This window comes from Bombina bombina, chromosome 9, assembly GCF_027579735.1.
Source record: "Bombina bombina isolate aBomBom1 chromosome 9, aBomBom1.pri, whole genome shotgun sequence".
Lineage (NCBI taxonomy): Eukaryota > Metazoa > Chordata > Amphibia > Anura > Bombinatoridae > Bombina > Bombina bombina.
In genome coordinates this window covers 240,109,283-240,133,452 of record NC_069507.1, presented here as the reverse complement: position 1 = coordinate 240,133,452, position 24,170 = coordinate 240,109,283, and the positions used below count along the sequence as shown (strand labels likewise).

At 36.2% G+C, this 24,170-nt stretch overlaps 1 protein-coding gene across 1 annotated transcript in view; it reads left to right on the top strand.

Annotated features, from left to right (window-relative positions):
• Positions 1-24,170, top strand: part of ACSL5 (acyl-CoA synthetase long chain family member 5) — a 105,628-nt gene that overhangs the window by 18,853 nt on the left and 62,605 nt on the right. The window contains exons 2-3 of the mRNA XM_053692741.1: positions 17,886-18,061; positions 20,140-20,248. Of these exons, the coding sequence (XP_053548716.1) occupies positions 17,906-18,061; positions 20,140-20,248 (265 nt within the window). The 5' untranslated portion in view covers positions 17,886-17,905. The remainder of the gene's footprint in view (positions 1-17,885; positions 18,062-20,139; positions 20,249-24,170) is intronic.

The window sequence follows — 24,170 nt, the reverse complement described above, 5'->3', positions numbered from 1 at the left end:
TTCCTTTAAATACAGTTTTATTACAAGTTGTAACAGGAAAAACACACTAAAAGACCAAGTTGTACAAAACTGACATCTTGTGTTTTTAAAACAATTTACATTATGGGTATTTGCATTCAGACACATTGTTCAAAAAAATTTTCCATTTTGGTTAAATAAAAATATCTCCATTGTTTTTAATGAAAATCAGTAGACTGTTCTCTCGGCCATAGATCAGCTCATTTTATGAACTGGTCCTTGGTCCATATGTGTTGTGCTTTTATCTTGTTTAATACATGTGTGTGCCATCTGCTTGCCTTGTCTCTACTTGGTGGGATGGGAAATACACATTTATCCTCAGAGCTCAGTTATAGCTCATTACAACGTAATCTACATTCAAGACCCTGGCTTACCCACATGTTAAAGAAGATAAAAGACTATCCTTGTTATAGTCTTTTGTATCAGTTTTGTATCAGTGTTATTCTGTCACATTTTCTTTACTAACCTATCAGAATGTTGGCCAAATGTCTACATAATAGGAGTCGAGGTTATTACTTATTGTGGTGACTAGTACTATATATTTAATTTTCAAGAGAGTTTGTAGATGTAGGTACAAGCTGATTTCTAAGTATTTAAGGGTTTGGGATCAATGTAATTTCCAGAAATCCTATATAGCTGAGCCCACAGTCAACAGTAGAGGGCCCACTTATAACTGACGGTTCCAACAACCTACTAATGAAATAATGAAGCATTCATTTACATGTGTACATAAGATGTACTTTTATTTTTGATGTGGGTTTTGTATTTAGAGACAACATCTCTATATTAGGTTGTCTCCAAGCTCTCGCGGGTCAGCTTTACAAATTGGCAATTGTCATATGATTCTATAATACACCTTCTCTGCTTCCAAAGGTAATGGTGGCTTTTAATCAAGTTTATTTCATGAATAACTAAATAAATGCAGCTAAAGAAATTAATTTTTTAAAAACCTTCGTCTAAGAGATATTATTTAAATATTTTTTTTTATTTATTATTGTTTTATCTGCTATTTTCAATGTGACTTGTATCAAACATCAAATACAGAAATCCATTTAAATGTTGAATATGCTTTTTAGATGACATAATTAACAAAATATTCTAACTAAATAAATGCAGCTAATCAATAGAATTTAATTTATTGCTAAGTTTCTCTGTCATTAACAACATTACAGGTCATTATTGTGTACATATGTGTGTTGAATTGCTTTCATGTATACTTCTGTGACTCATAATTTTTAATGCACAGATTAACATTTATAAATTTACTATGTGGATTTAAGATTTAAATTGTATTGTTGATCGACTTCCGGGGCGGTGCTCACAGAGCCATGCTGTTCTCATGCCGGCTCCCTAAGCTGAGCGTTCTATGCTAACCGCAATGTCTATGTCCTAGCCACCATCTTGGACCCCCTGCTGTGTGGATACCTTAACCAGGAGATCGGTCCACAGACATTGAAGTCTCTGAAGTGGCGTAAGGCCGACTCGCCACGGCCACAGCTCGAGTGGTGTAAGTCCTTCGGGTCCTCGGAGATCGCCTAGACGCAATCTCGAAGTGAGCTCTACCTTACTCCACCTTACCTCTGGGGAAAAGCTGCGTTCACTACAGCTCCAAACGGAATACCGGCATTATACAAAAGGCCACAGTTCTGTGGAAACTGTAGGTGCTGTTCTCTCGCCGCCGGCCGGCGAAGCTGCCAAGATATCCACGGCATACAGGAGAGGCTGCAGACGCTATTCAGACCACCTGTTGTCCACGGAGAAATAAATTGGAGCGTCTGTTAGCTCCTGTCCGGTGTCAAGGGCCCATATTGAACAAGAAGCCGCAGGTCTTTTAAGGCGGCAGGTGTGCTCTGCTTCTGCTGGTCCGGGAAGATCGCAGACTTATCTATACTTTGCAAAAAAAAAAAAAGTCTTGTGAGCCTTAGGAGCTGTTTTTCTGACCGTATGGGAAAGAAATTTGATCTAACAACTAGAGGGAATTCCAACAACTAGAGGGGAAAGAGAAAGAAAAGAAAAAAAAGGGTTCCAAGGAGAATCTATAATCCACTGCCTTTATGCCATAAATCTTTTTTCTCCCCTTGCCTGGAACAGATGCAGTGGTAACTGTAACTTGCCACTTGGCTTTACACAAAATTATCTAGATACTTGTCTGGCCATCAGTATCTCCTTCAAGTGGACTCAGCAAATCCTGTAAAGACGGAGCTGTTTTCTTTTTCTGGACATGCAAGTACTTAATACAATTTGGTTTTCCACTCTCTTTTTTTTCACTGCTGGCAACTATCTATATCCTGCAGCATTAATAGAATAAGACAACAGTGTTCTCCCTGCATATCTAACTAGTTCTATCAGTAATATGAAGTTATTTCTATATATATACATATAAGAATAAGTTTTTGCTAAATTGCTCTCTTGTGCTTGAAAGGTTATATATGTCAGCTTTAATAATCTGGTGAAAATATTTGTATCCATAAAACAAAGTATTATTTATGGGAAACTATTTTTTCAGAACATGGTCTTAGTTACAATGTTTTTTCCTGCATAATTATTATGTTTTGAGAGTGTGGTTTTTTTTTTTTTTCTTTCTTTTTAGCGGAATATTTGATATAACCCATACCTTTATATAATACTGCTATTATTTCTGGTCTAGGTTTAATTACTATCCATATATCTGCTCCTATATATTTGAGAAGTAAGCAGGCATAGGAATCTGTGTATGTTTGCTTTACTTTCCTATATATAATCTGTTCATATACTGCTTAGATGGTTAAATTCAGCTACTAACTAATCAAAATGTTTTTTATAGCTTGTATTTATTGCTAAATAATGTTTACACGGGCTCTTTCTTCTGGTTAATGCCTAGTGATTGTCAAATTGAGTTAATCAAAGTGGTCATTATCTATTATAAGAAGATAATTATCTCAAATCTTTCTTGGATAAGATTAGTATTCTCTGATCAGGGCAAGCTAATATTTTTGTCTTAAATACTATATCCATCTGTATAAACAGGCTCTAGTCACACTAGTTTAATATACAAAAAAAAAAGGGAACAAACCTTCTCACTCTACACCTTTCACCCTCTCTTCTCTTCTTTTTTCCCCTTGAAATGTATTGTCTGCCCATTTTTTAGGGCTGCTTTTTTTTTTTCTCTGTTTTTTTACACAATCACTATTCTTACACTAATTGGATTTTTTAAAAATATATCCACTTCACTTTTATTATACACACTTTAATGGAAAGATTCGTCACGCAGGTGAAACAACACTCACCCATAATGCCTGCCAAATCCAAAGACAAAATAAGTAAACCAATGGATCCCAGCTCAGATTTTATATCAGAAGCTCTGGCTAATCCCCCAGACACACAAACTCTAATGACACAGCTGAGTCAGTTATTTTTACCACAATTTGACTCTATTAAAAAAGACCTGTCAAATATTCCGTCCAGATTAGACCTCATTTCTACTGAAGTTAAACAGTTCGCCACTAGAATCTCAGATGCGGAAACTAGAATTTCTGATTTAGAGGATCTAGTTAACACACATGAAAACATTTTGCAAAAACAAGATTCTAAAATTAATCATCTACAAAATCGCCTGGAGGACCTAGAGGATCGCTCCAGGCGTAATAATATCAGAATTGTTGGATTACCTGACACTCCAGAGTATGAAGACTTATTACATTTTACATCTACTGTACTCCCACACGCCCTAGGCTTTCCCCCTCAACAACTCCCATTATCAATAGAAAGAGCCCATAGAATTGGCCCCAGGAGGATTAACCAAGATAGTACAACTAGAAATAGAATATGCATATTTAAATTGCTCAGATTTCAAGATAAAATCCAAATGCTTAAACTTTTTAAGGAAAAAGAAACATTCACTATAGCAAACAAGAAAATCTTGTTGTTTCAAGATTTTTCTAATGAAACTACTCTTAAAAGAAAAAATATGGCCCCGTTCTGTACCCAATTGATCAATAGAGGAGAGAATGCACGTATGCTTTACCCGGCAAGAATTGTAATAATGAAAGGTGGTAATAGGATAACCCTTGATTCTGTAGAGGAAGCGCAGAAATATATTTCGGAAAGCTCTTAATGGTAGCTTTCAGTTGCCTTTTTAGTTGGTTTTTCTTTTTCTTTTTTTTTTCTCTCCCCTCCTCCCTCCCCACTCCCAGATTATTACAGACTCTCCTGACGTTATATTTAAGCCAGTTTTAAAAAAAGCAAGAGAGGAAGAAAGAGAATTCTAAATATTTTTATAGATAATTAATTCCATAGGATTAAGTTTAGCTGAGGAATTTAAACTTCTTTCCTGGAATGTCGGAGGGATAACTTCACCAATAAAACGTAAATCCGTTATTCAAAGACTAGGGAAATTTAATCCCAGTATCGTTTTTCTTCAAGAAACTCACCTCAAAGACATCGAAATACATAAATTAAAAATTAAATGGGTAGGTAAAGTTTTAGCTACCCCTTGCTCAACTAGAAAAAATGGAGCTGCAATTTTAATCAATAAAAATCTTTCATATAAAATTTTGAGTCTAGAAAAAGACCCTGAGGCTAGATTCATATTACTTCATATTCAAATCCACAATATAAAGCTATTACTATGTAATATTTATGCCCCAAACAACTTTTCGCCTAAATTTTGGAGGCTAATTCAGACTAAGTTATTCCCTTACATTAATCAGAATGTTATAGTTGGGGGTGATTTTAATATGTCTTTATGTACTGAACTTGATAGACTCGATACTAGAAATAAAAAAGAGTATGACCGACAAGCTAAATGTTTTAAATCTTTTTGCCATAAGATGAAACTAGTTATCTGGAGAATTAATAATCCTGATGCACGCACTTTCACATGCGAATCCAAAACTTATAAAACATTTTCAAGGATTGACTATATTTTAGTCTCTGAAACTTTATCAGTTCTGCAGATAGATTCACAGGTAAATGACATTGTCATTTCGGACCATGCCAGCATTTCGGTCTTGTTTCCCTCACTAACTCAAAATAAGAATAAAAATCAAATCTTTTACTTCCCTAGATATCTCTATAATAATCCAAGATTTTTTTTATGGCTAAAACAAACATGGAAAGATTATTGTACTAACAATATCTTATATTTCAATAGAATAGAGATATTCTGGGAAGCCGCAAAAGCGGTTCTAAGAGGTCAAATTAAAGCCTACATGTGTGCAAAGAAAAAGAAAGCGAATGCTCAGGAACTTTTCCTGTCCAATCAAGTTAAAAATGCATATAAAAAATATATTAATATCCAAAATGATCTAAACTGGAAAAATTACCTCAAAGCCAGACAGGAAAGGGATGTTATAATAAAACAAAAAATGCAAGAAGAAGAAATAAAAAATAATCTTCATTATAAAAGCTTCCATGGCTGTTCTGCTAAGTATTTGGCCAAGTTGACAAGAAATAGGAAAAAAAAGAACTTTATATTGGCTATAAGAGAAGAGAATAATAGATTTACAAATCCCCAAGAAATTGGGAACTTTGTTCATCGATATTATCAACAGCTCTATACAAGTAGAGAGACTGATGTTTTACAGGAAGAAGTGTTCTGGTCAAAGATTAATACCCCAAAAATGTCAGATACAGATCTGTCCGCTTTAAATAGTCCCATAACTCAAGATGAAATAAGTAAAGCTATAGAAAAAAACAAAGTTAATAAAGCTGCGGGACCTGATGGTTTACCGGCTGAATTCTTTAAAACTCTATCGGAAGAGATTGTAGAGACACTAGAAAAACTTTTTAATAACTATTTTAGTAAAGACCAACAGATCTCTAAAAATTTTACAGCAGCTAATATCTCATTAATACTTAAAAAAGATAAAGACCCAGAAGATCCTGCATCATATAGACCTATATATGTTCTCAATACATATTATAAGATTCTAACTTCAATTATAGCATCTAGACTCTCACTCTCTTTTGATAAAATAATCCATCCTGACCAAACAGGTTTTATGACTACAAGAAACTCTTCCAAAAATATTCGTAAACTCTTAACTTGTATAGATTACATATCGAATGTTGATAAAAGTGACTGGATACAATCTGATCAGGATATAGCTATAGTTAGCCTGGATGCTGAAAAAGCTTTTGATGTGATTATCTGGAATCACTTATTTAGAGCTCTTGAAGAATTTGGTTTCAAACATCAATTTATACGATTTATTCATAACATCTATAAAAACCCTATTTTATATCTTCTTGTTAATAGTAATATTTCCGCTCCTCTGATTTTAGGAAGAGGCACAAGACAAGGTTGCCCGCTTTCTCCATTTTTATTTAACATTGCCTTAGAACCGTTAGCAATCTGGCTTAGGGAGACAATTAAAGGTATTAGGCTTGGTGCTCAAGTGCTAAAACTTCTTATCTATGCAGATGACTTGCTTATATTTTTGGAAAATGTAGCACAAGAAATCCCTAGTGTACTGAAAAGTTTGAATATTTTTAGTTCTTTCTCAGGCTACAAAATCAATTATAAGAAAAGCGAATTAATGTGGATTAAGAAAAATAGTCGCTCTAATCCTATCCATCCTTTCAAAATTTCGGAAACAGTTAAATATCTAGGTATTTACATACATGCTAATCCTAAACTCTGGTACAAATTGAATATACCCCCTCTTATTCAAAAAATCAAAATTGATTTAGAAAACTGGGTATCGTTGCCCATTTCACTGTCTGCCCATGTGAGCGTTATCGAGACGATTATATTTCCACGCTTATTATACCCGTTACAAAACCTACCTTTATTCTTTCTTTAAACTGATCTTCGTAAATTATACTCTATATTCTCCAGATTTATCTGGAGAAACAAAAAACCTTGTATCGCGTTAAGAAAATTAATGCATCCCCATGGTTCAGCTGGACTTGCTTTACCTAATATTGAACTATATAATATTTCTTGTATAGCTAAAATTGCTATAGACTGGCTAGCAGATACAAATATTTTTTCTTGCTCACTTATGGAAAGTCATATGATACATCCTTTTTCTATTAAAGCCATCTTACACCGTACGTATAAAGATCTACCACTTAATATTAGCAGGTTAATAACTATAAAAAACATTATTAAAGCCTGGTAAAAATTCTGTACCTTCTTAGGAATAGATTATTCCTTTTCTGAATTTCTTCCGATAATTGGCACGGTAGATTTTCTCCAGGTCATAGCCAGGCCGTATTTAAAAGATGGGCCAACAAAGGACTTATAAATATGTGTCAAATTCTTCACAATGATGGTTATATTCATACATTTGAGTCTCTTGTTACCCAATTTGGCCTTCCTAGGAAGGACATGTTTGCCTATTTTCAGCTAAGACATTATTTCAGTAGTCAACCATGTGGCCTGGATCAATTTCTGGCATGGTCTGATATCAAAAAATGTATCTTGAAATTTAAAATAGGACTGCCCTCAATTTCTCTCATGTATGATATCATGCTAAAGAAACAGAGTCTTATTTTTCTCAATAATATCTTTACATCATGGTCACGGGACTAAAATTTAGAGGATGGAGAAATAGAACTTAGTTGCAGTTTGGTTAATAGGTGCCGAATTCCATCAAGTTGGAAAGAAGCACATTTTAAAATGTTAAACAGGTTCTATATAACACCTTCTAAATTGTCAAAGATGTATATATCACAATCAGCTAACTGCCCCCGTTGTTCGTACCCTAAAGCTGATCTCTTACATATGTTCTATTATTGCCCAAGATTGATACAACTTTGGAAAAAAATATCCTTTTGGCTAAAAAAATATTATGGTGTTGATATTTTATTTAAACCAGAGAGTATAATTTTTCTTAATACTCAACTCATAGATTCTCCTTTGAGATTAAAAACATTGACCTCAATTATTTTATCGACCAGACATCTTATAGCAAAAAATTGGAAAGCGAAATCGGTCCCCTCTTTTTCTATGCTCACTCAGGGAATACAAAACCAAATAATTTTTGAGTCCTTTCACCTAAAATCCGCTAAAGAAAATAAAATAAAAACTTTTTTGCTAGATTGGTTGCCAATAATTAAGTCGTATCCGCTTCATATTCAAAAACGAATACTAGCCCCGTTTTTAAGTTCAGATAGCTTTATAGAGTTAGTACTACATGATGAATTTCCGGCGTCATGGATCTCCAGTTGTAGGGAATAATCTATAGGATCAAATTAGGAGATATATATAGGGACCAGTGAGTAGGGAGGGGATGGGTTTTTTTTTTTTTTTTTTTTTTCTCTTTGCTTTTTTGGTTTTGTCGCTTCTGTTTTTATTTTTGTTTTCTTGATGTCAATAGGGGGAAAAGAGATAAATAAAAAAAATCTAAGCTAAATTTTTGTTGAGATGCTAACAAATCATGGAGGAATGATTTAAAATTGCTAAGTCTGTATCAGTTTATATGTATTATAAATTTTGTTATTGTGCCCTGCGTGGCAGACATTTTTTGATCACTATGATTGTATTATGTTTGATGGCTTATTCAATAAATAAAGGATAAAAAAAAAAGATTTAAATTGTTGGTAACAATGGTTTAAATGCTATTCTGGTTGTTATTGCATTGTTATTTAACAAATATTGCTATTTATTTATATTGACTTTCAAACTTTTCAAATGAGGACCCCATGAAGGGCTAAATTATGAGTAGTACGCTAACTGTAGTGATTGAGCAATATGGGTTAATTCTCAGCTCTTTGCGGGCAACGGAAATAGTGCATATATTCAGAGTTGAAAGTAAACACGTTCGCTTGAGTGCAATCAAATTTAATGAGCGTCAGTTTAGCGCAACTTCAGAGCCTTGGTTAACTATTATGCAAGACAAAAAAGTTGCTCTAAACACATTCAAAAATACATTTAACAGTACAGTTACACTCATGATAACAATGTCGGATAACTATTATTTCAAAATAAAATTGCATAAAAAAGTTATAAGGGTTGAAAGATATGAGATCTCAGGTGTTAGAAAAAAAAAGGCAGGCAAAGGGCTTTAACATAGAGATATATACATATGCATATGTAAATATGTATGTGTGTGCGTATATACTGTATGGGTGTGGAAATGTATGTATTTATTTTCATGTATTTACAATCATTTAAACACATAAATACATATGTATACATATATAAACACATAAATACATATGTATACACATATAAACACATAAATACATATGTATACATATATAAACACATAAATACATATGTATACACATATAAACACATAAATACATATGTATACAAATATAAACACATAAATACATATGTATACACATATAAACACATAAATACATATGTATACATATATAAACATATATTAAAGTGCATTGGGGCCCTTAGCAGTCATATATCTGAAAATATGTAAATTCATATTTATGCAATATTCATATTTAATAAAGTTTTTAACTGTGTTTTTACTGTAAATGTTTCACATTCACTGTTCTTCACATAGGGGAATATGTTCTAAGTATTTTAATATATATATATATATATATATACACATATAGATAGAAAGATAGATAGATAGATGATAGATAGATAGATAGATAGATAGATAGAAAACATCAGATATATGTAAAAATATATTTATTTAAAGGTACACTCAATCAAAATTAAACCTTAATTATTCAGAAAGAGGATGCCATTTTAAACAACTTTCCAATTTACTTCCATTAACTAAATGTTCACAGTCTTTTTATATTTAAACTTTTTTAGTCACCAGCTCCTACTGAGCATGTGCAAGAAAAAGTGTGTATGCATTTCTGAATGGCTGATGGCTGTCACATGGTACGTGTATGCATTTGTTATTGGCTGATGGCTGTCACATGGTACAGGGGGAGTGGAAAAAGACATAACTTTTAAAATTGTCAGAAGAAAAAATCTACTACTCATTTGAAGTTCAGACTAAGTGCTATTGCATTGTCTTGTTATCTTGCATTTGTTGATTATGCAAATCGACTGTGTTGACTGGTCCTTTAAGAATAAATAGAACATATTCTTCTATGTGAAGAACATTGGATAATTCATATCCAATCATAATTCATGTCATGCACTTAAATAAACGCAGTTCAGTTAGCGCGCGAGTAAGGGTGTTATTTTTTGTTTGCAGTTTGCGCACTCCATTGACTCCTAAGGGAGAATATGTTAAGGCAGCAAAGTTAACGAGCAAAACAGCAGTTCATTCAAAATCTAGCCCTAAATATGGTAGAATGTTCTCACCTTTACTTTATTCCCAATTATCTATTTTATCTTCTGGAATATATTAAATTGGTTACAGAAGCTTCTTTACCTTTATTTTAGCTTTTCAAATAGCTGATTTTGCCTGTGGTAGCTCTCCCTATACTGAAAGTTTCTATACTTAAGTATTGGCTATATAAAAGCTGTGTAAACATAGCCAGTAAAAGTGGGGGTTTGGATAGATAAATAATAACTTTTTTTTTTCTTATAAGTATTGGGCTTTGATATACAGACAAACATCATATAAAGAAGGATTTGTGTAAAGAAAGTTATAAAAGAAACGCTCAACACATTTTAATGGGTTGTGGTTTCAAAGAACAAAAACTGCTATTTCTATATATAAAAATTAACCGAAAGAGGCATTTTTTCATAGATTTTCTACTCTGCAGCTGGTTTAACAAGTCATTGAAAACACATTAAGGGGAAAAAACTATTTTACAGTACGCTGTCCCTTTTATTTTGACTGTAGTAGTCCTTTAACATATTTTGGAGAGCACAGTTTAAGCTTTTAACAAAATGTTTACCTAAGCCTTTTGTTTAAACAAATGACCTGATATCTAGCAAACATCCAATGCATGTTCTCAAGTTAATGATTATTACATTCGTCTATACATTTTATAAAATCGATTTCTACTGGATAGTTGCTCTTTTTAAATATTTTAAAACGTTTTAAAAAAATTTAAATGCAGCAATTCAATTCTTTTTTTTCTCTACAATTCCATATTATCTTGAAAATCTTGAGACAAGGGTGGTATTAGTTTTATGTTAGGTCCATTGGGTGATTATTATTTGTATTCATTTAATTTATTTACTTTGTTGTTCTGGTTTCAAAATAATTAATTGTCTGTCCCTTGTGAATCCATGAGCCAAAGCCTTCATTCATTTGCTAATAATTATGAGATGATAATAAAAGACAAAGAAAGGGAAGAAGAAGAAAGGAAGTTATAGAGGTGAAAGAGGAGGAAGAAATTGGGCTCTACTTTCCATTTATTAAAGGGACATTGTACACTAGATTTTTCTTGCATAAATATTTTGTAGATGATCCATTTATAAAGCCCACCTTTGAGTGTAAAGTTTTGCTTATTTTTTAATAACTTTGTGCTGATTTTCAGACTCCTAATCAAGCCACAAATTATCAGATATAGGCCCCTATTTATCAAGCCGTCAACCGCAATTACGCTGGAATTTTGCAGCGTAATTTTGGAGAGCCTGATTCCCCTTAGTTATCAAAGCCTACAGACCGGCAAAAGTAGAAATTTGTGACGTAGCATACGATCCGCCGGTCTCAATCAGACACAGATCGATGCTTACGTCATTACAGATGTTCCGAATACAAATTCGGCACTATCTGACTACTTTTGCTAGTTATCAAATTTCTACCAGGTACGTTCGGCACTATTCCGGCCCAGCATACCTGGTTTTCAATCCGCCGCCCTAGAGGCGGCGGATGCCATAGGAATCAATGGGAGTCTGAAAGCAGCAAAGCTTATGTTCGCTGCTGCCCGATATCCCATTGATTCCTATGGGAGAATAAAGTTACGTTTACACCTAACACCCTAACATGTACCCCGAGTATAAACAACCCTAATCTGCCGCCCCAACACTGCCGCCACCTACATTATACTTATTAACCCCTAATCTGCCGTCCCCAACGTCGCCGCCACTATATTAAATTTATTAACCCCTAAACCTAAGTCTAACCCTAACACCCCCTAACTTAAATCTAATTTAAATAAATCTAAATAAAATTCCTATCATTACCTAAATAATTCCTATTTAAAACTAAATACTTAACTATAATATAAACCCTAAGCTAGCTACAATATAACTAATTGTTACATGGTATCTAGCTTAGGGTTTATTTTTATTTTACAGGCAAGTTTGTATTTATTTTAACTAGGTAGAATAGTTACTAAATAGTTATTAACTATTTACTTATTACCTAGCGAAAATAATTACAAATTGACCTGTAAAATAAAACCTTACCTAAGTTACACTAACATCTAACACTACACTATAATTAAATTACCTAAATTAAATACAATTAACTAAATTATATACAATTATCTAAAGTACAAAAAAACAAAACACTAAATTACAGAAAATAAAAAACAAATTATCAGATATTTAAACTAATTGCACCTAATCTATTAGCCCTATCAAAATAAAAAAGCCCCCCCCCAAAAAAAAAAAAACCCTAGCCTAAACTACCAATAGCCCTTAAAAGGGCCTTTTGCGGGGCATTGCCCCAAAGAAATCAGCTCTCTTACCTGCAAAAAAAAAATACAAACACCCCCCAACAGTAAAACCCACCACCCACACAAAACAACCCCCCAAATAAAATACTATCTAAAAAAACCTAAGCTCCCCATTGCCCTGAAAAGGGCATTTGGATGGGCATTGCCCTTAAAAGGGCAGTTAGCTCTTTTGCGGCCCAAAGCCCTAACCTAAAACTAAAACCCACCCAATACACCCTTAAAAAACCTAACACTAACCCCCTGAAGATCGACTTACCGGGAGACGTCTTCATCCAAGCCGGGGCGAAGTGGTCCTCCAGATGGGCAGAAGTGGTCCTCCAGACAATAGAAGTCTTCATCCAGACGGCATCTTCTATCTTCATCCATCCGGCGCGGAGCGGGTCCATCTTCAAGACATCCGACGCGGAGCATCCTCTTCTGCCGACGACTACCCGATGAATGAAGGTTCCTTTAAGTGACGTCATCCAAGATGGTGTCCCTTAGATTCTGATTGGCTGATAGAATTCTATCAGCCAATCGGAATTAAGGTAGAAAAAATCCTATTGGCTGATGCAATCAGCCAATAGGATTGAAGTTCAATCCTATTGGCTGATCCAATCAGCCAATAGGATTGAGCTCGCAATCTATTGGCTTGAAGATGGACCCGCTCCGCGCCGGATGGATGAAGATAGAAGATGTCGTCTAGATGAAGACATCTGCCGTCTGGAGGACCACTTCTGCGTGGCTTGGATGAAGACTTCTGCCCGTCTGGAGGACCACTTCTGCCCGGCTTGGATGAAGACTTCTGCCCGTCTTGAGGACCACTTCGCCCGGCTTGGATGAAGACGTCTCCCGGTAAGTCGATCTTCAGGGGGTTAGTGTTAGGTTTTTTAAGGGTGTATTGGGTGGGTTTTATTTTTAGGTTAGGGCTTTGGGCCGCAAAAGAGCTAGCTGCCCTTTTAAGGGCAATGCCCATCCATTTTCAGGGCAATGGGGAGCTTAGGTTTTTTTAGATAGTATTTTATTTGGGGGGGTTGGTTGTGTGGGTGGTGGGTTTTACTGTTGGGGGGTGTTTTTATTTTGTTTTTGCAGGTAAAAGAGCTGATTTCTTTGGGGCAATGCCCTGCAAAAGGCCCTTTTAAGGGCTATTGGTAGTTTAGTTTAGGCTAGGGTTTTTTTTTATTTTATTTTTTTTTATTTTTTTTGATAGGGCTATTAGATTAGGTGTAATTAGTTTAAATATCTGATCATTTGTTTTTTATTTTCTGTAATTTAGTGTTTGTTTGTTTTTGTACTTTAGATAATAGTATATAATTTAGTTAATTGTATTTAATTTAGGTAATTTATTTAATTATAGTGTAGTGTTAGGTGTTAGTGTAACTTAGGTTAGGTTTTATTTTACAGGTCAATTTGTATTTATTTTAGCTAGGTAGTAAGTAAATAGTTAATAACTATTTAGTAACTATTCTACCTAGTTAAAATAAATACAAACTTGCCTGTAAAATAAAAATAAACCCTAAGCTAGATACAATGTAACTATTTGTTATATTGTAGCTAGCGTAGGGTTTATTTTATAGTTAAGTATTTAGTTTTAAATAGGAATTATTTAGGTAATGATAGGAATTTTATTTAGATTTATTTAAATTAGATTTAAGCTAGGGGTGTTAGGGTTAGACTAAGTTTTAGGGGTTAATAAATTTAATATAGTGGCGGCGACGTTGGGGACGGCAAATTAGTGGTTAATAAGTATAATGTAGGTGGCGGCGGTGTAGGGGGGGGAGATTAGGGGTTAATAACATCATGTAAGTGGCGGTGGGCTCCAGGAGCGGCGGTTTAAGGTTTAATAACTTTATTTAGTTGCAACAGGGTCCGTGAGCAGCGGGATAGGGGTAAAACAGTGTAGTATAGTGTGGGTGTTTAGTGACAGTATACCAATAAAGCTGGGAAAAAGCTGAAGAGCTACATCGATGACTGTCAGTTAACAACAGTCCACTGCTCATCGCCCCGTACTTGGTGCGCTGCTTTTTGACAGCTTTTTTGGTAACTTTGGAGAGCGTATTCAGGTCCAGGGCAGCGATGTTAGGCGATCTTAGGCGAGCGTATTGGTGCCGGCGAATGCAAGTAAGTTGACGGCTTGATAAGTAGGCCCCATGGACTAAAGTCTACAGATTCCTGCTTTCTCTTGTTTGTGTAATCTGTCTTTTCATAAGCAGGGGAGGGGGTGGCTGCTCTCCCTGCTCTTCTCAACCCCTTTCACTGGGTGTCTCAGCCTAACTTCATCAACAGTGCTAAACTGGGAGCTTCTTAGTAAGTTTTTAAAAGGTTTTATACTGGATTTTTAGATCAGTATCTGCATATTCTTCTTTATAGTAGTGTCTATTACATGCAGTTATATGAAAATTTGGTGTATACTGCCCCTTTAAACGCTTGGATATGTATTTAATAACTGAAAATAGACAAGATTTGCCTTTTTTAGAAAGTGTTATGTTTGTAAATCTACATAACATATATACATATACTGTATATGTGTATGTGTGTATATATCTATATTTATATGTGTGTGTGTGTGTGTTTTATTTTATTTATTAAAAAAAATGTTTTATAGATCATTAAATACAAAAGAATTGTTTAAGGACCATTAACGGGACACTGAACCCAAAATTTTTCTATCGTGATACAGATAGGGCATGACATTTTAAGCAACTTTCTAATTTACTCCTATTATCAAATTTTCTTCATTCTCTTGGTATCTTTATTTGAAATGCAAGAATGTAAGTTTAGATGCCGGCCCATTTTTGGTGAACAACCTGGGTTGTCCTTGCTGATTGGTGGATAAATTCATCCACCAATAAAAAAAAGTGCTGTCCAGAGTCCTAAAGCAAAAACAAAGCTTAGATGACTTCTTTTTCAAATAAAGATAGCAAGAGAACGAAGAAAAATTGATAATAGGAGTAAATTAGAAAGTTGCTTAAAATTGCATGCTCTATCTGAATCACAAAAGAAAAAAAAAATTGGGTTCAGTGTCCCTTTAAATACACCAGAATCCCCTGACGATATTTTATGGGAACTAGAACACAAATTCAATAGCCAAGATTATAAAGCCCTAGCAACAGGTGAAACAATAAAGGTCTGGAAATTATTTACAGGGAAATTATTGCATATAAACTCTAGGACCAAACCAATCAAACTTCTTCTACACCCAGACGTACATACACAGGTGGGGAAGTGGACTAATAAGGGACTCTACAGGGTAGTTGACTTTCTGGTAGGCACTCGAATAATGACGTTTTCGCAGTTACAAAATAGAATTCAACCTCTGAAACTACAATGGTTTCTATACCTTCAGATCTCCTCAGCTATTCATAAGTTTTGCTTCCCATGGGTCTCACAGACACTGACACCGTTAGAAAGACTGTGTACTATCCCAAACAGAACGAAGAGCTTAATCTCGACATTCAAGAACCCCAGACTCAAACTTCCTCGACAATAACCAATAAATGGTCACTAGAAACAGGACTAGATGTTCCAAGACATGCATGGGACCTGATTTTACATGACTCAAGTAAGGGGCTAGTCAATGCAGACCTAAGAGAAAATTTTATTAAGACGGTATTTAGATGGTATCTCACTCAGGAGCAGACACAACACTTTTCCTCTGAGAGTACCACAAGATGCTATAGGATATGTGGGGCCAGGGGGATATACAGTACATACATATGTGGTGGGAATGTCCCGCAATTAGAGCTGTTTTTGATCAGCAACAGAGACTTCTGGGCAGTGTATTGGGAAACCCAATAACTATGAAAGCTGAACATGCCCTTTTAAACTGCAGATTTAAACCATACAATAAAGCAATAAACACGTTCATTAAAACTCTATGTACAGCAACAAGGATCTGTATAGCCAGACATTGGAAGGTGGGAGCTCCAATCTGGACTGAAGTGCTAGACAAAATAGGACATATCTACTCTATGTCAGAAATAGTTGCGTCTACTCAGGGAAATAGAGACCAGTTTATTAAAATCTGGTTTTATTGGATGATATAGTAGATAACAATAGAGCAGGGAGGAAGGAGGTTGGAGGGGGACAACTGACCGACCAGGAATACCTAAAGGTCTCACCCTTCTAGAAAATTAAGGCTCAAGTCTAAGCCATTATCGTTCTCCAGGACTTACATAAGACTTGACACGGATGGAATGGAGTGTGGAGCCACTCAATAGTACCACTGAAAAGTTTTTGTTAGTTAGGAAATGTTGTTTTGATTTTGTGTTTCTTTTTTTCTATTTAAAAAAATATAAAGGGGTACAGGGAGGATTTTTCTTTTTTTTTCAGAGGTTAAATGCGAGATATGTGTATGATATCAAGATACAGGATGTAAGAGCGTTGGAAATCTTGCAATCTTCTGATGTGTGGGATTCAGGGGGATGCTAGGGCTTACCAAACGCAACTGGGAAAATGAATATGGCATCACGTTGAACCTATTGTTAGCTAATGATGTATTTACTGTTGTAATGCAACTAAGACTCCTTGTTTCCATATTAATAAAGAAATATTTCAACTAAATTCACCAGAATTGCACAACTTACATATGCAAAATCAAAAGACAATTCAATAGCACATAATCTGAATTTCATATGAGTAGTATTTTTTTTCTGACACATTTCTAAGTTTCCTTTTATATCCCTAGCCCCTGTATCATGTGACAGACATCAGTCAATCATAAAATGCATTTACATATATAGTACACTCTTGCACATGCTCAGTAGGAGCTGGTGCCTCAGAAAGTGTTTATATAAAAAAGATTGTGCACATTTTCATAATAGAAGTAAAGAAATGTCTTTAAAATTGCCTGCTTTATCTGAATCTATCTAAAATTTTGACTTTAATCTCCCTTTAATTATCACTATGTTATAGTCTCACAGAAGCATTTAAAGGGACATGAGACCCAAATTGTTTCTTTCACGATACTGCTAGAGTTTGTAATTTTAAACAACTTTCTGATTTACTTTTATTATCACATTTTGTTGAAAAGCAGGGAGGTAAGCTCAGGAGTGTGCACGTGCCTGGAGCACTATATGGCAGCAGTTTTGCTAAAATGTTATTCATTTTCAAGAGCACTAGATGGCAGCACTATTTCCTACCATGTATTGCTCCAGGTGCCTACCTAGGTGTCTCTTCAACACAGAATATCCTGGGAACTAAGCAAATTTGATAATAGAGGTAAATTGGAAACTATTTTAAAAATTGTATTCTCTGTCTGGATCACAAAAGAACATTTTTTGGGGGTTCATATCCCTTTAATATGCATGGACTATATTCCAACCAGTGAAGAGCTGATTATAACCACTGCACTAAAATAATGTAACTATTTAACTGTTTGTTATCCCCAGACTGGATACCTGCTAGGAAAATGTTCTGCTGCTTGGGCTTCCTGTTTACACCACTTTCTACCCCGGCACTGGTTGGCCTCTTTACCATCGGAATCTCAGCCTTCATCTATGTACTGTCTAAGCCCAAGCCGGTCTATCCACCCATAAACCTAAACAAGCAATCCATTGGTACTCAGGTAATGAGTCATGAAACCACTACATATATATATATATATATATATATATGCTGATAGAGTCAATAAGAGGGGCCAACCCATCAGTAAAGATATTTTGCATGTCAACACATCAAATCTATTCAAATAATACTGGACTGTTTATTAAGTTAAATTGTGCAGCTATTTGTCACCAACAACGGATAAAAGAGCTCAGTAAAAATAACCCATTTACAGGGAGTGCAGAATTATTAGGTAAGTTGTATTTTTGAGGATTAATTTTATTATTGAACAACAACCATGTTCTCAATGAACCCAAAAAACTCATTAATATCAAAGCTGAATAGTTTTGGAAGTAGTTTTTAGTTTGTTTTTAGTTATAGCTATTTTAGGGGGATATCTGTGTGTGCAGGTGACTATTACTGTGCATAATTATTAGGCAACTTAACAAAAAACAAATATATACCCATTTCAATTATTTATTTTTACCAGTGAAACCAATATAACATCTCAACATTCACAAATATACATTTCTGACATTCAAAAACAAAACAAAAACAAATCAGTGACCAATATAGCCACCTTTCTTTGCAAGGACACTCAAAAGCCTGCCATCCATGGATTCTGTCAGTGTTTTGATCTGTTCACCATCAACATTGCGTGCAGCAGCAACCACAGCCTCCCAGACACTGTTCAGAGAGGTGTACTGTTTTCCCTCCTTGTAAATCTCACATTTGATGATGGACCACAGGTTCTCAATGGGGTTCAGATCAGGTGAACAAGGAGGCCATGTCATTAGATTTTCTTCTTTTATACCCTTTCTTGCCAGCCACGCTGTGGAGTACTTGGACGCGTGTGATGGAGCATTGTCCTGCATGAAAATCATGTTTTTCTTGAAGGATGCAGACTTCTTCCTGTACCACTGCTTGAAGAAAGTGTCTTCCAGAAACTGGCAGTAGGACTGGGAGTTGAGCTTGACTCCATCCTCAACCCGAAAAGGCCCCACAAGCTCATCTTTGATGATACCAGCCCAAACCAGTACTCCACCTCCACCTTGCTGGCGTCTGAGTCGGATTGGAGCTCTCTGCCCTTTACCAATCCAGCCACGGGCCCATCCATCTGGCCCATCAAGACTCACTCTCATTTCATCAGTCCATAAAACCTTAGAAAAATCAGTCTTGAGATATTTCTTGGCCCAGTCTTGACGTTTCAGCTTGTGTGTCTTGTTCAGTGGTGGTCGTCTTTCAGCCTTTCTTACCTTGGCCATGTCTCTGAGTATTGCACACCTTGTGCTTTTGGGCACTCCAGTGATGTTGCAGCTCTGAAATATGGCCAAACTGGTGGCAAGTGGCATCTTGGCAGCTGCACGCTTGACTTTTCTCAGTTCATGGGCAGTTATTTTGCGCCTTGGTTTTTCCACACGCTTCTTGCGACCCTGTTGACTATTTTGAATGAATTGATTGTTCGATGATCACGCTTCAGAAGCTTTGCAATTTTAAGAGTGCTGCATCCCTCTGCAAGAGATCTCACTATTTTTGACTTTTCTGAGCCTGTCAAGTCCTTCTTTTGACCCATTTTGCCAAAGGAAAGGAAGTTGCCTAATAATTATGCACACCTGATATAGGGTGTTGATGTCATTAGACCACACCCCTTCTCATTACAGAGATGCACATCACCTAATATGCTTAATTGGTAGTAGGCTTTCGAGCCTATACAGCTTGGAGTAAGACAACATGCATAAAGAGGATGATGTGGTCAAAATACTCATTTTCCTAATAATTCTGCACTCCCTGTATACTTTATTAAATTTAACTGAAGTGCAGCTAAATATCAACTTGTGTTAGTTACCACTATATACTGCAGTCTACTTGCTCATTGGATAGGATAGAGATGACTGTCACAGGTACCTTGGCGCACATACTAAGACAGAAAGCAGTAGGTTGGTTTATTCAGTCCTAAAACATCAATTACAAAAAAATATCAACTGTTGACCATTAAATGCACTGCCCTTTTTACTACTTTTTAACTTAAAATTCTAGCTAAAGCTGTAAAACTGGATTCTGTGTTTCATATTTTTAAAAAAGGTATATTTTCCCATGCAGGGTGGAGCACGGAGATGTGCTTTACTAAAAGATGACAATCTTATGTCTTATTACTATGAAGATGCCAAAACATTGTATGAGGTGTTCATGAGAGGACTTCGTGTTTCAGGTAAGCAAAAATAAAACTTGTGAAGTTATTGTTTTTTTTTATAAATTAATTCATTTTAAATATGTTTTGATTTCTTGGTATCAGTGACAATTAAATGCCTTATTATCCTTCTCTGATAATAGCACAAAAGGGTTCTCTGATAATAGCACAAAAGGGTAAATTATATTTGCTCCCCCAAGGGGATGTGCTAGCAGGGCCAGAGTGGGAGAAAATAGGTCTGGGCATTTGTTATTTGACCATACACCAAATATAATGTACACACACACTCTCAAAAGGCAACTTACACACACACTCAAAAACAAAATCTCACACACTCTCACACACACATACACTCACACACGCACTCTCAAAAGGCAACTCACACACACACTCAAAAACAAACTCTCACACACTCTCACACATACATATACACTCTCTAACACACACACACACTTGTAAAATCAAACTCTCACACACACTCTCTCACAAACACATATACACGCACACTCTCACACACACACATATACACACGCTCTCTCTCTGTCTCACACACACACTAAAAAGGCAACTCACACACACACTCTCACACACTCAAAAAAAAACTCACACACACATACACTCACACACACACTCTCACACACACACACTCACACACACACACACTCTCACACACACACATACTCAAAAACAAACTCTGACACACTCTAACAGACACATACACTCACACACACACTCTCTCTCACACACACACACACACACTCAAAAACAAACTCTCACACACTCTCACACATACATATACACATATACACACACACACACTTGTAAAATCAAACTCTCACACACACTCTCTCACAAACACATACACTCACACACACACTCTCACACATACATACACTCACACACACACTCTCACACACACATACACTCACACACACACTCTCACACATACATACACTCACACACACACTCTCACACATACATATACACATATACACTCTCTCTCTAAAACACACACACTCGTAAAATCAAACTCTCACACACACACTCTCACAAAACATTTACACGCACACTCTCACACACACACATATACACACGCTCTCTCTCTGTCTCACACACTCAAAAACAAACTCTCACACACTCTCACACATACATATACACATATACACACACACACTTGTAAAATCAAACTCTCACACACACTCTCTCACAAACACATACACTCACACACACACACACACACTCTCACACATACATACACTCACACACACACCCTCACACACACATACAATCACACACGCACTCTCACACATACATACACTCCCTCACACACACACTCTCACACATACATATACACATATACACTCTCTCTCTAAAACACACACACACACTCGTAAAATCAAACTCTCACACACACACTCTCACAAAACATTTACACGTACACTCTCACACACACACATATACACACGCTCTCTCTCTGTCTCACACACTCAAAAACAAACTCACACACACTCTCTCACAAACACATATACACACATATACACACGCTCTCTCTCTGTCTCACACACCCTCAAAAGCCAAACTCTCACACACACTCACACACACTCTCTCTCTAACACACACACACACACACACACACTTGTAAAATCAAACTCTCACACACAGTCTCTCACAAACACATATACACACACACATACACACGCTCTCTCTCTGTCTCACACACACACTCAAAAACAAACTCTCACACACACATATACACGCACATTCTCACACACAAATATATACAAACTCACACTCTCTCACACACACTCAAAACAAACTCTCACACACACATACACACTCTCTCTCTAACACACACACACACTCGTAAAATCAAACTCTCACACACACTCTCTCACAAACACATAAATACACACTCACACACACACATATACACATGGTCTCTCTCTGTCTCACACACACACTCAAAAACAAACTCTCACACACATATATGCGCACACATTCTCACACACAAATATATATACACACACTCTCTCACACACACACTCAAAAACAAACTCTCACACACACTCTCATACACACTCTCTCTCTAACACACACACACACTCGTAAAATCAAACTCTCACACACACTCTCTCACAAACACATATACACACACACACACACATATACACACGCTCTCTCTCTGTCTCACACACACACTCAAAAACAAACTCTCACACACACTCTCACACACACACATACACACTCTCTCTCTAACACACACACACTCGTAAAATCAAACTCTCACACACACTCTCTCACAAACACATATACACACTCACAAATACACACACTCTCTCTGTCTCACACACACACTCAAAACACTCACACACATATATACGCACACACTCTCACACATACATATACACATATACACTCTCTCTCTAAAACACACACACACACTCGTAAAATCAAACTCTCACACACACACTCTCACAAAACATTTACACGTACACTCTCACACACACACATATACACACGCTCTCTCTCTGTCTCACACACTCAAAAACAAACTCACACACACTCTCTCACAAACACATATACACACATATACACACGCTCTCTCTCTGTCTCACACACCCTCAAAAGCCAAACTCTCACACACACTCACACACACTCTCTCTCTAACACACACACACACACACACTTGTAAAATCAAACTCTCACACACAGTCTCTCACAAACACATATACACACACACATACACACGCTCTCTCTCTGTCTCACACACACACTCAAAAACAAACTCTCACACACACATATACACGCACATTCTCACACACAAATATATACAAACTCACACTCTCTCACACACACTCAAAACAAACTCTCACACACACATACACACTCTCTCTCTAACACACACACACACTCGTAAAATCAAACTCTCACACACACTCTCTCACAAACACATAAATACACACTCACACACACACATATACACATGGTCTCTCTCTGTCTCACACACACACTCAAAAACAAACTCTCACACACATATATGCGCACACATTCTCACACACAAATATATATACACACACTCTCTCACACACACACTCAAAAACAAACTCTCACACACACTCTCATACACACTCTCTCTCTAACACACACACACACTCGTAAAATCAAACTCTCACACACACTCTCTCACAAACACATATACACACACACACACACATATACACACGCTCTCTCTCTGTCTCACACACACACTCAAAAACAAACTCTCACACACACTCTCACACACACACATACACACTCTCTCTCTAACACACACACACTCGTAAAATCAAACTCTCACACACACTCTCTCACAAACACATATACACACTCACAAATACACACACTCTCTCTGTCTCACACACACACTCAAAACACTCACACACATATATACGCACACACTCTCACACACACTCAAAAACAAACTCTCACACACACTCTTACACACACATACACACTCTCTCTCTAACACACACTCGTAAAGTCAAACTCTCACACACTCTCTCACAAACACATATACACACACACACACACACACACACATATACACACGCTCTCTCTGTCTAACACACACACTCAAAAACAAACTCTCACACACATATATACGCACACATTCTAACACTCAAATATACACACACACACTCTCTCTCTCACACACACCCACACACACAGTCTCAAAATTAAACTCTCACACACACACTCACACACACACATACACTCACACACACACTCTCACACACACACACTCAAAAACAAACTCTCATGCACACAAATACGCATACATTCTCACACACACTCTCTCTTAAAATCAAACTCTCAGACACACACATACACACATATACACCCACACACACTCAAAAACAAACTCTCACACACACTCTTACACACACATACACACTCTCTCTCT